The sequence below is a fragment of the Aphelocoma coerulescens genome, chromosome 14 (genome assembly GCF_041296385.1).
Source record: "Aphelocoma coerulescens isolate FSJ_1873_10779 chromosome 14, UR_Acoe_1.0, whole genome shotgun sequence".
Taxonomy (NCBI): domain Eukaryota; kingdom Metazoa; phylum Chordata; class Aves; order Passeriformes; family Corvidae; genus Aphelocoma; species Aphelocoma coerulescens.
The window spans coordinates 10,219,877-10,232,715 of NC_091028.1; the positions used below are offsets into that span (position 1 = coordinate 10,219,877).

Consider the following 12,839-nt stretch of genomic DNA (forward strand, 5'->3'; position numbering starts at 1 on the left):
CACGGCTCAGCAAACACTTGCAGCCCGGGCAGTTGATATTAAATGCTTTATTTTCAATATTAAAAACCAGTATTTTTAATAACTAAACAATGCTAAATTCATCTTACCAAAAAAAAAAGGATGAGGTGGGGGGGGTTCTACCAGGGACGCTACAGCCCCGGCCTCGGCCGGCAGCGACAGAGCCCGACCCCCCCCAGCCACACACGTACCGCAGGAGAGCCCGGGGGGGCCGCAGCGGCCCCGGGTCCCCAAAAGGAGAGGGGCAGGGGCCAGCTGAGTCCCATGGGAACAGCCACCATGGGCCAGGGGACAGAGCCGGCATCACCACAGTCCCCCAGGAGGACAAGGCCAGGCTAGGAGCCCAGGGGGGATTTGGCACAGTGAGACCCCCAGGGTGGGGCAGCCCAGCCTGGGGCAGGAGGGGGCTGGGGCAGCCCCATCTGCCCCCCCACAGCACCAACACGGACCAGGACCAGGAGCCGGTGTGTAATTCCACAGCGTGATCCCATCCCAAACCCACCCCGTGGCAGGAATTAGTGTCAGAAAGGAGCAGCAGGCACAGAGCCCAACCTGGAGAATAGCCCTTGGAGAAGCCACTAAGAGAAAAAGGCCACCTGTGACCCCCCACCGTGCCCCTCCGCGGGCTGCTCGAGGCCTCTGCTGCCCACCTGGGAGCCAGGGGATCCCCGCTGGGTGCCCCTGGGGACAGTCCCTGTGCAGCAGCCAGAGCCTCCTGGCAGGCAGGGAATGGGGCTGTAAACTGCAGGGAGCCGGGCATGTAAACACAGACCAGGGCATGGGGGGGCCGTGCCCGGAGGCTTCTGGCCCCCCACTGCCCCAAGGGACCAAAACCGGGGGACAAGGGGGGGTCCACAAGCCCCAGCCCTCCCCGTGGAGCCAGGAAAGCAGCAGCATCCCCCAGGAAGGGGGCTCTGGAGCAGGGGACAGTGACACTCGACCGTGTATAAAAAAGGAACTTATCTTCCCCGGGAAGAGTTTGTGTCCCACGGCCCCGGCTCGGGGGTCCGGGGGTCCGGGGCCGGCGGCCGGGCAGGGAGGCGTGTGGGGAGTGCCGGAGCCGGGGCGCGGCAGCGGCCGGCGCGGATGTTAGAGAGGAGGCGAGTCTACGTTACATGGGGAGGGGGCGCGGGGGTCCAGTCGAGTCGCGCATCCCGGGAATCCGAGCACTGAGATGGGTCAGGGAGGCTGGCGATGCCTGTGGGTGATGCAGCTCCTCAGAAGGAGACCTGGAGGGGCTCAGGACAGGCATTCCCCCTGCTCCCCCTCCTCTACAAGCCCCGGGGGCCACAACTCCATCCTCCCATGATGGATCAGGAAGCCAGGGCACTGCGCTGGGGTCCCAGCTCCAAATCCCACTCCCACCCCAGGGACCACCAGCCCCTCACAGACCTCACTTGATGAGGATCCCCGTGGGCCGGGCCTCGTCCTCGCTGGTGTTCCTCAGGTTCCGCTCCGCTTCCTCTGAGGACCTGGGGCAGAGCAGGGTGAGAGGCACTGCCACGGCCCCTCAGCACCAGTTACCCCATTCCCACCCCACTCACGCCAGGAAATCCTTCACTTCCTCCACGGTGATGTCCCCAGTGGTGTCCAACGGGTTCTCCATGCTGCTGTTAGGGGAGTCGATGGGGCCGGGCGAGAAGGCACCTGGGTGCTCCTCAGGGGACCCTGGGGAGTCATGGGACAGGAGGGATTGGGGGCAGCCAGGACACAGGGCCAGGCCTGGAGCAGGGCTATGGGACATGGTGTGTGTGCAGGGACAGGGTGGTCACTCACGGTCACTGTCCGAGGGGGAGTGCTGGCCCTCGGAGCTGCGTGGGACGTGGGTGCCGTTCGCCTGCGGCAGCTTCGGTGTCACCGTTGAGCTGTTGCTGGAAGGAAACAGGGAGAAGTTATGGTCAGAACCGGTGTCATGGGGTGGGTGTGCAGGGGTTCTACCAGAGCACAGCCCCCCATGCCCCCAAGACAGCCCACCTGAGGCAGGAGGTGTCCTGGAGCCGGGCAACTTCCAGCCGGCACAGTGGCTCTGTCACGTTCCTGGCACTCAGCGAGAAGCGTTCGAACTCGGATGGTGAAATTAGGTAGAAACCTACGGGGGGACAACAATGAGCCTCAAGGATCCCCCACAGGGCTGCAGGTGGGGTCAACATCCCATCGACACAGGATGTCACCTGGTGCCCTCACCTTGGCCATGCTTGGTGAAGACACAGGAGGCAATGCCACTGATGTCCTCCTTACGGATGCAGCTGTAGTGGACCTGGGGCCGCAGGCTGGGCACGGTGAAGATGTGGATGTCCCCCAGGTTGGTGAGACAGGCCAGGCAGTTTTCCAGGCGCTCCTCGGAGCCAGCGCTGGCCAGGCTCACCAAGGCCACCTTCCGCACCCGGCAGCCCTCGTGTGCTGTCAGCTTGAACTTGGTCTTGGCACTCACTTTGGGCAGCGTGAACACCTGGGGGGACAAGAGGAGCCGGGGTCAGGGGAGAACAGGAACCTGCTGGGTTTAGGGGGACACCTTCCCCTTGGATTCACCACCCTAGAACAGGCATAGGAGTGCCCCCCAACGTGACTGGTCACCTCCAGCCCTGTCCCTGCATGATGACAACATCCAAAGAGGACATGGGACGTTTTGTGTCCCATCTCTTCCACAGTGGACACTCAGCCCTGCACTCACCTTGAACTGTTCCTCAGAGGAGATGAGCATGGAGTGGCTGCCCTGCATGTCGGGGGCCTTGGCCAGGTCCCGGGACACCTCGTAGGGCTCAGGCAGGGGGTTCCCTCGCCCATCGAGCACCGCGATGGCCACCACGGGCGCCCGGTGCATCAGCTGGATCTCCTTCCCCAGCACCGCCTCCACCGCCCGCTCTGAGAACTTCTCCTGCGACGGCACCTCCAGGGCGTAGGCGAACACCGACCCAGAGTTGGTCCCTGCCCACATTGTGGGGCCGTGGTGGGCGGCTGTGGGGGCAGAGCAGTGTCAGAGCCCCTTCCCCAGAGCGTGGCACCAGCCAGACCCAGCTCGGGGGCTTTTCCCGGGGAGGGAGGGGGTCTCACCGTCACGGAGAAAGGTGTCAGCGAAGTAGAGGCACCGCACGACCCCCGAAAGCGAATCATCGGCTGAGCGAGGCTCGATCCGCCGCTGCACCGGCGTCATCTCCACCTCGGGGGGGCCCGCCTGCTCCGCCAGCTGCGCATTGGCCTCCTGCACCTGGGGAGGGGACACGGGGTCAGGCCCTGCCAGGTGGGGACGGGGAGCTGCCATGGTGGCCTCCACTCCCTGCCCACCTTGCTGGAAGGGCTGCTGGCGTTGAGCCTCTTCTTGCCCGACACGCGGCTCTTGCGGATGCGGCGGAAGGACTGACGCAGGGACTTCTTGAGGGACTTCACGCGGGACAGGGGCCCCTCCATGGCCAGCGAGTCGTTGGGGTGCAGTGTACACCTGCAAGCACCGATGCTGCTCAGCACCCGCCACAGCACTCCAGGGGGTCCCCAGCACCGAGGTCCCCCCATACCTGGCCAGCACGGGGTTGCGCCGGTAGTAGTCGAAGAGTCCAAAGCCGTGGCTGGTGCCGAAGGCCACGAGGTTCCACTCGGAGTGGAGGGTGACGGCAGTGACGGCGGCGGGGGGCACGCACTGCACCAGCACGCTGGGCTGGAAGCCGGGGGGGAAGTGCAGGGGCCCATTCCGAGGGGCCAGCCGGTCATGGCCCTTCCAGGTGAAGCCCTCGCGGTCCTGCAGCAGATCCACGGTGGCCACACTGACCACGTGCTCGGACTTCTCATCACTCAGCTCCATCACCAGCACCTGCAGGGACAAGCACAGATGGGGGGACACACTTAACCCCCCCACACAGCCGGCCTGCTGCACACCAGGGGCTAAACCCACCGGTAGAAGCCCTTCAAGGACAACCACGGGGGTCTGCAGGGTCTGTAGCCCCCTCATGCCATGGGTCCCCAATGGGGGAGCCAAGAGGTGCTTGGCAGCCCCTGCTCTGTCCTTGCCACCCTACCTGTCCCGCCGTGCCAGCCACCACCATCTTGGCCGTGTACTTGCAGAGCGCGATCTTCTGCACACCCAGGCGCGGGTCATCGCTGTAGGGATCAAAGCAGCCCACCTGCGGGAGGGGACAGCTGAAGGGACAGCCCGGACCCCCACACAGCTGTGGGGCAGCCCCCCCCCTGCACCCCCACATCCCTCCACCAGCTGTGGCACACGAACCACTCTGGGCATCACGCCCAGGAAAAGTCTGTCCCCACGCACCCCCTGGCTCTTTCCCCCATGCTGGGGCAGACTCGCGGGACGGGGCCCACGGAACAAGCGTCCCTTGTGTCCCCACAGTGCGTCACACAGCAGCTGTGCTCTGAGCCGGGGGACACGTCCCCGGGGCGCAGCCGGGATGGCTCCGGCAGGTGCGTCCCCCGTGCCCGGCTCTGGGTTTGCTCCCTTGGGTGCTGGCAGAGCCAGGAGGGTGCTGAGGTCCACCCCAGTGTCCCCCTGCCCAGGGGACCTCACCTTGCGGAACGGCGGCCACTCCTCGTCACCCGCCTGGTTGAGGCTGTCGTTGTGCTCACAGTCTGTCTGGAAGATGTTGGCGGTGCCCAGCTTGTAGAGGGGCTTCAGGGAGACCCCCGAGGCGTCCCAGAACCGCACCGTGCCGTCCTCATGCCTGAGCGGGGGGGGGGGGGGTCCTGTCAGCGCAGGGCCCCAGCATCTGCCCGGCTAACAAGAGCTGCCTGTGTGCTGGCAGCCACTGTGCCAGAGGGGGGGGACAACGGGGGACAGCGCAGCGGGTGACACACTCATGCCCAGCCAGAACGAGAAGGGGCAGCCCACCCGAAAAGAAGGAGTGGATGCCACCACCACCCCATCCCACTCCCTCATCGCAGGAACAGGTGTGGATGTGTCCCCCCCGCATTTGGGTTTCCCAGGCTCCCTCGCTCCTACCAGCCCACTCACCCGGTGAGGAGAAGCCCCCTCTGTGTGGGCTCCTGCGCCAGGTTCTTTCCCCCATCAATGGGCCAGGCCTGGAGGGAGGGACAGAGAGGGGATGGAGCCCACTGGGCTACGCTGGAAGGGGCTCAGCAGGACCCCTCCCCACCATCCCCATCACTGACCACAGAGGATTGCCGGGGGCTCTGCTGCTCGCCCACACTGACGATCCTCTCCCAGAGCTTGAGAGGCACGTTGGAGACATGGCAGGAGCAGGTGATGGCAGAGGAGTGGAGCGGCGCCAGGTACGGGGCAGGGATGGTGGGCCAGCCCGGCGTCTGCAGGTCGATGGCCACCAGCTCCTCCTCCACCAGCACCACAAGGGCTCGGGGGTTCTCAAAGCCTGGGGAGGGGGGAGATGGTTGCTGCACTTGGAGACCCCCACACCCCCACCCACTCCCCGGATGGCCCCGGTGGGACATACCTCCCTCGGGCACCTCTGCGCTCTGCACGGTGAAGAAGTCGATGACGCGGGAGGTGAAGTCGAGCGTGGCCAGGGTCTGGCCCTGCAGCACGCTGACACAGTGCCTGTCACCGTAGCTGGCCCGTGGCATCCCCCCACTGAAGATGATGAAGGGGTTCCTGTGTGGCATAAAGCAGCTTCCATCAGACTCTGGACCCCCAAGTGCCCCCCGTGCCCATGTCCAGCCCACCCACCTACCCTGACTCGCAGGTTCGCCAGAGGATTTTGCTGATGGCTTTGCAAGGGAATGGACCTGAAACGAAGACGCTGCGGTTGTAGCACTGGGATGGGGGAGATCAGCTCCCAACCCCAGAGGCCCCCAGACCCCCGCTCTGTACCGTAGGGGATGGTGGACATGACGGGCTGCTGGGTCCTCTGGCCGGTGCCACTCACTGCCCACACCATGTACCCGCCGTCGCTGTGGGAGCTGACGATGCTCTTCCCGCTCTGCTCCCAGGCCAGGCTCTCCAGCTGCTGCGGAGGCACACGGGGGGCTCAGCACCCAGACAGGGACACACACATGGGGCCGCGGCCCCGCCAGCCCCCTGCCAGCCCCGGTACCTGGTTCCCCAGGAAGAGGTGCTGGACAACACGAGTGCTCTGCTCCCAGAGGACCACCAGCCCCCGGCTGTACCCGATGAGGAGGCGGCTGCCATCGCATGGGTGCTCCTGGATGGATTCCACGGGCCCCAGCGCCTTCCCGCAGCGGTAGTCATCGGGGACACTGTGGGAGGACATGCACAGGGGGTCAGAGCAGGGCTGGGGGTGGTGGGCATGGGGCATGGGGTCTGCAGGGCTCTCACCTCTGCAGGATCTCATCTGGGAAGAGGGTTTTGTCCTCCAGCAGCGTCAGGGTGGGCAGGGTGATGAAGTACACGGCACCGCCCTCAGTGCCCAGGCAGACCATGGCACCAGCAGCCATTGGCAGGACCACTGTCACCCGTGTGATGCCAGGGGAGCAGCTGTGGGGGGAGCAGGGGCTGCGTCAGCACTGTGTTGGGTCTGGGGGAGTGTCAAAGAGATCCCAGACCTCCTCTGCTCCATCCCTACATCCCCATCCCCCCGAGCCCATGAGGACACAGACAGCCTCAGTGCTGACAGCAATTACAGCCATTGATCACCCCTGGGACCTGCCAGCACCATAAAAAGTCCAGAGCTGTTCCTTGCACCCAGCATCCAAGCTGGGATTAGAGGAGCATCCCAGTGGGGAAAACACCACCACGAGAAGACCTTGGCCACCATCCCGCCCAAGCAGGCCGGCTGCTCCCACGCGCCGTTCCCAGCTGGCAGCGGCATTGCTCTGGCCGCAGCCCCGCGGGGGAGCGGCTCGGATCCCCTCAGGCAAGTACTTAGCACTGCCGGACCCTGGGCGTCCCGGGAGGCCGAAGCTGCGGGTCTCTTCCAGATGGGAGCAGCCCTCCTTCTGGCACACCTCCCACAGGTGCAGCGTGTTGTCATCCAGCAGTGAAAGGAGCCAGCCCTGGGGGCAGTGGGATGACAGCAGGGTGTGTGAGGTGCTGGGGGGCTGCTGCCGGGCCGCCCCAGGACACCCACGTACCTGGCCAGGAAGGAAGTGCAGCTGGGTGACAGTGGCCGTCTCCTTGTGCAGGCCCGTCAGCTCCACGCCTGGCGCGCCATATCTGAGGGGGGCCGTCAAAGAAACAACGAGGGTAGAGCACCCCCCCCTTCCCCAGCAAGTCTCAGGAATCTCAGGACCCCCCAAAATCCCCCAGGTCACAGTTCTGCCTGCAAACACCAGTTTAGTCCCCTGTCCCCAAGAGAGCCAGGGCAGAGCATCCCTGGCTGCAGCCCATGCCAGAGTTGGCCTTGGCACCACCATCCCCAGCTGGGATCCACCAACTCCAACTCCAACCAGGACACCCTGAGCCAGCCGGGGATCTACCAAGCACCTCCAGCTGGGACACTGCAGGTCAGGCTGGAACCCACCAATCACCTCCTACCGGGATGTCCCAGGTCAGGCTGCGGTGAGCACACACAGCTGAGGTGGGTGTGCAAAAGGTGCCGGGAGCCCCGGCACGCACCGGCAGCGGGGTGGGGTTCGGCATGCGCCAGCACAGCCTCACTCACCCGACTGGTCCCGGCTCCTTCGGCGACGCAGCTCAGCAGGAACTGCGGCAGGACCCACGCAGCGGCTCCAGCACCGCATGGAGCCCCCCGGCCTGGCATCCCCGGCACCCCCAGAGCCGGCCGGCTGCTCCCCCCCGCCCGGTGTCACCAGAGCACTGTGCAGCCACATCTGGGCATGCCGTGTGCTGGGGGTCCTTGCCCCGGCCGCCTTCCAGCACCCTCGGCACAGGGAACCAGCCGGGTGGCTCTGCTGGCCAGACAGGCAGGAGCTGTCTGGCACAGCCGAGCCAGCAGAGCCAGGCATGAGCCATGGAGTTTCGGGGAGAGCAGACAACAGGGCATGGGAAGCACGCAGGGAGCACGCAGAGGGCTCTCAGCTCTCGGTGGATGGGGGATGCCACCCATCCTTGCTCATTCTGGGGTCTTTCCCCACCCAAAATAGTGCCACGAGCTGAGAGCCCTCAGGGCAAGTGGCTTGGGCACACCAGTGTCATCAGCATGTGGGACGGGGGTCCAAGCCCAGAGACCCGCAGCTGCCCCAGGAGAGCCCCCAGGCACTGGCAGCCCCTCGATGCCGGGCTGTCTGCAACCGGATCCGCCCAGCCTGGCCGGGGAGCACCCAGGGGTGCCCCCACTAACCAGTAACGCCAGTCAGGCCAGCTCCGGCTGCTGCCTCGCCCGGTCCCGGCTTCCACGGCACCGCCAACCTCCAGAAGCATCTTTGGGGGCGGCAGCCGGAGCAGGGCCGTGTAGGCACGGGGTACCACGCTGGGTACCACCCCAAAAACCATCCCCGCAGAGGATGCTCAGGGCACCGCGGCCCCCCGCAACGGCATCGCCGCGGTGCCGGGGGGGCTCAGCTGGGACCAGCACCGCGGGCCAGGCGGGCGAGTGGGGCGGCCGGCGACGTCGCGGCCGGGCTGGCACCCGGGCGGCCCCGGCAGAACAAAACACGCCATCTTTGTGCTCGGGAGGCAGCGAGCCGCCGGCCTGGGGGAGGGGGAGCGCGGCGGCCCCCACACCCCGACCCCGCTGCGGGCGCAGCCGCCCCCGCGCCCCCACCCCGCATTCCTGCGGCGCGGGGCCCCCCGAGCATGGGCCGCATCCAGCCCTGGCCGCCCGCCAGCAGCCCTCTGAAGTCTCCCTGCACGCTGCCGGCAACAAAGCCCGGCCGGCCCCGCGCCGGCGTCCCCCGCTTCGGCCCCCCACCCGGGACCGGGCTCCGCGCCCACCGCAGCCCCGCACCCCGGCGCTGGGCCGGCCAGAGCCCCCGCTGCCCCCCCGAGGGCTGCGGGGACGAGGCCAGGATGGACAGGAGCACCCCCGGGATAAGCGGGGTAACGCCAGGAAGGACCCCCGCTTGGGATGCCCCCCAGGACAGCCGAACCCCTTTGTCCCCCCCGGCGTTTTGGGCGAGGTGGGGGTTTTCTCCAGCCGCCCCCTCGCCGGCCGGCCCAGCTGCAGCACAGCTGGACGGAGGGATGGACGTCAGCCGAGTGGGGGCTGCCGGATGGGCCAGAAGCAGCACAGCCACGTCTCCAAGCATTCTCCGGGATGGGGACAGCCGGAGGAGTGCAGGAGGGTCCGGGAGGTCCTTACCTCCTGCTCATGTGGGAGGAAAAGGATACAGCTTGACGGCTCCCGCCTTGGTGCCAATGGCCATCACGCGCAGGACGGGGTCGTAGGCCAGGGCGCTGGGCTGGCTGGGGAAGCCGTGCTCCACCGTCTGCCATGGGGACAGGCAGGTCAGAGCCGGACCCCCCAACTCTGACCCTCCCAAACCTTCCACAGCCCCCCTCAGCCCCACAGCTCCGATCCCGTACCAGCCTGAGCATCACCCCTGCCATGGGGGATGACAAAGATGCTGCCCTGTCCCCCACTGCCACCAAGGGGAGCCTTGGAGAGGGGGGACATCACTCCTCACCCAGTTGCCACCCAGCACCCCAAAACCCAACCCAACAGCCACACCACGGGCCGGGGTAGGTCTGACCTTGAACAAGCTGCCCCACCACCCGCCAGCACTTTGGGGATGGGATCCCCCTGCTCTAAACCCTCGAGGTGAGGACACCCCAGGAGAGGTGAGCGGGACCCCCACTGCGACATCACCGGGCGTCCCCGATGCCGGGCGGCAGAACCAGGCGAGCGGGACTCGCCAGCGCCAGGGACGTCCCCGCCGGAGCCGCGAGTCGCCCGCGGGCACCTTCCCAAGGAAGTCCCGGCCGTCCGGCGTGCCTGGGCTCGCCAGCTGGGGAGGGGCTGCCCTGGCAGCGGGGGGACGCGGGGGGCACCCACCGCCCCGGCCCGCGGCGAGGGGACCGCAGGGTTCCCGAGGGCAGCTCGGCTGAGCAGCGACGGCGCGATCAGACGATACGGAGGCCGCCGGAGCCAGACTGGCCGGATCCTGACCTGTTCCCTTTGTCTGGGGCATCCGAGAGGCGCAGCGGGGCGGCTTTCCGCACCCGCCGGCGGCAGCCTGTCACCCCAGCTCCTGCTCCCCTCCCAAGGGACACCTTCAGGAGCGTGGAAACATCCCCAACACATCCAAGGCGTCCCGACCCATCCAAGTGGGTCCCAACACGTCCAAGTGACGAGGAAGTGGATGCTCGTGGGTGGGTGCCGATTCCTGTGGCAACCCCCACACAGGGTCATGCCGAATCCCCCTGGGATGCACGCTGCGCTGGAGGAAGGAGCTGGGACAGCAGCAGCACAGGGACACCACAGTGATGCTTCAGGCCAGGGACCAACATGATGACACCGGCAAAGATTGCCCAGAAAAAGCTGTCCCAGCTCCCCAGCACCCCCAGTCCCAAAGGGGGGCCCGGCTCAGCCCCCCACCCGCAGCCCCGGCTCCCGCCCGCAGCGGGGCCGCATCCGGCAGGCTGTGCCGGCCAGCCAAGGCGCGCTCCCGGCCAAATTACAGCAAAGCCCAGGCAGATCCGGAGCTCGGGAGGAAAAACAACCGTTAATGGGAGGCAGGTGGGCAGCCGGCGGCCCCAGAGCTGGGACGGCCGGAGCAGGGCTCTCCTCAGTCTCCCCCCAGGACGTCCCGCTGGCATAGACCCACCCTGGGCACCCATTCGGGCAGGATCCGGCCGTGGGACTGTGCTCCCCAAAAACAGGGGGTTCTGGCTGGGCTGAGCCTCGCACCCCGGCCAGAGCCTCACCCACGGCGGCAAGTTGGAGAGCCAGGGCTGTGCTGGGCAGTGGGAGCTGGCTCTGACCCCTCACCACTGCACATTCCGACACCTCCCAGCCCGGTCCCGCTGTGGGACAGCCCGGGGGTCCCTCCGGTGCACGGCATTGTCCCCACCATGAGTTGGGCAAGTACCCCACAGCAGTGCCAGGATGCTGCCGAAGGATGAACTGATGGACACGGTTTGGGCTCATGCAGGGGCCACTGCCCGTGGTCTCCTGCCCCCGCGGCCAGGGCAGGAGGGTGGTCCCAATGCCACGGGGCTCCCGGGACAAGGTGCACTGAGTCCCAGGTGGGCACCCGCTGGCACAGCCCGATGTCCCGAGGGAAGGGTCTGGCACCCCAGGGCTTGTGGGGTCCCTCCAGGTTATTTGATGAGCTTGGGGGTCTCTCCCACCCCGAATGCGGGGGGCAAATGGGAAAACTCGGGAGGGAGGAAGGAGCCTCTGATATCCCCCGAGGTCCCCCAGAGACACAACTCTGGGGTGCAGGGGAACCCCAAGCCCAAGGGGTCATCGCCACAGCCCTTCCTGCTGACACAGGGGGTCCAGCCCCCCAGTGTCCCACCCCGGAGGAGATAGGGGTGAGGGGCTGAGCCCCACATGGAGGATGCAGCCAGGGATGCTTCAAGGCCAGACGGGGTGCGGGACCACAGGTCACCCCAAAACGCCCGTGAGCGAGGCCTGGGGGAATCCATGGGACAGGGGGAGTCCGGAAACGGGGCGCTCCAGGGAACCCTTCCCAAGAGGGGCTGGGGACAGGGATGTCGCGCTGGTAAGGGGGTCGCATCCCCTCCCGGGGTGCCCCCCTGCACCGCACGGGGAAGAGCGCAGCCCCCCGGTCCGCACCCCGGGGCGCATCCCGCACCCAGGGCTCCCGGTAGCCACTCCCGGGTTGTATCCTCCCGGGACGGCCCAGCAGCCTGTCCCGGGGTCCCCCAGCCAGGCAGCCCTGCCCTTTCTGCGTGTCCCTTTCCCCCGGGAGCGGGGAGGTCCCGGTGCGCGGCTCCCCCGGGGGTTCAGCCGGTTCCAGGGGGCGGTGCCCCGCACGCTGCTCGCTTCCCCGCGGGCAGCATCCCGCCGGGGTACCAGAGCCCCGCGCCACCGGGGGGCTGCCCGCACGCCGCACCCTGCCCGGCACCCCCAGTGCCTCCCGGTGGTCGCCGCCCCCCGGGATCCACCGCCGCGCCCCCCGCTCGCCCCGGACGCACCTTGCTGAAGGCGAAGAGGTCGTGGCGGAGGCGGTCGCGGTGCGGGCCGGCACCCTGCCGCCGGAACCGAAACTTCATCATGGTTGGGCCGGCGGCGGCGGCGGCGGCGGTGGCGCGGTACCGGGCGGGGCGGGCGCGGCCGGCGGTCCCGGGGCCGGTCCCGGGGCGGCGGTGGCGGGGCCGGGGCGCGGCGCGGGGCGGGGCCGGCAGGGGGCGCGGTGCCGGTGCGGGGTCCCCGGTGCCGGTGCGGGGTCCCGGTGCGCGCGCCCGCCGAGCCCGGGCAGGCACCGCCGCGGCGGGGGCGGGGCGGAACCCTGATGGACAGCTCCGCCCGCCAATCACCGCGCGGCAACGCGCGCCGCGCGCCGCGGCCCCGCCCACCCGCGCTGCGCGTGCGCCGCCGCGGTTGCCGACGGGATGTGTAGTCGTCTAACTCGACGCTTTCTGCGCTGGATTTATTTATATTATTTTTTAAATCTTTTCCTTTCGTTTTTTTTCCTCCCCGTGGGCCTGGTGGGGGACAGCGAGGGCACCCCCAGCCTGGTCATCCTGGTCACAAAGCCCCCACAAACATGGGGTGTCGTGGATTTAGGGTCTCATCATGTGCCCCACAGCCATGGGGTGCATCAACATGGCGGCGCCCCGGCTACTAGGCCTGGGGCATCCTGCCGCCTCCCAGAATTAGCATTCGAGCCTCATTCCCGGCTGGCGACTCATTATTCCCGCCAGGGCACCGGCAATTTTGTTTCCCACTTCCCCCACGGCATCATCCCAAGGTGGGAGGGGGAGCAACCTGCCCTGCACCCAGTTTTGGGGTGAGTCACCCCGGGCAGGGCATGGCTTCCCCTCCCTGCTGACTAACCCCGGCCCTGGGGAGATG

The 12,839-nt window shown here is 67.5% G+C and overlaps 1 protein-coding gene across 2 annotated transcripts; it reads right to left on the bottom strand.

Moving 5' to 3' along the window:
• Positions 1 to 30: 30 nt before the first annotated feature.
• Positions 31 to 12,107, bottom strand: LLGL1 (LLGL scribble cell polarity complex component 1). 2 transcript variants are annotated; one of them, XM_069029423.1, is made up of 23 exons: positions 11,960 to 12,107; positions 9,185 to 9,282; positions 7,027 to 7,108; positions 6,833 to 6,948; positions 6,272 to 6,430; positions 6,030 to 6,192; positions 5,807 to 5,942; positions 5,667 to 5,721; positions 5,430 to 5,587; positions 5,131 to 5,348; positions 4,973 to 5,040; positions 4,529 to 4,682; positions 4,026 to 4,130; positions 3,528 to 3,820; positions 3,301 to 3,454; positions 3,070 to 3,223; positions 2,690 to 2,973; positions 2,203 to 2,467; positions 1,993 to 2,107; positions 1,795 to 1,889; positions 1,563 to 1,686; positions 1,411 to 1,490; positions 31 to 1,216 (listed from the first exon to the last, which is right to left on the bottom strand). In XM_069029423.1, exons 1-22 carry the CDS (start codon positions 12,038 to 12,040, stop codon positions 1,412 to 1,414), a joined length of 3,156 nt encoding a protein of 1,051 aa, XP_068885524.1. In that variant the 5' UTR covers positions 12,041 to 12,107; the 3' UTR covers positions 31 to 1,216; position 1,411. The 2 variants fall into 2 exon arrangements, with proteins under 2 accessions (XP_068885524.1, XP_068885523.1); XM_069029422.1 differs by having other exon boundaries at positions 6,818 to 6,948.
• Positions 12,108 to 12,839: the final 732 nt, after the last annotated feature.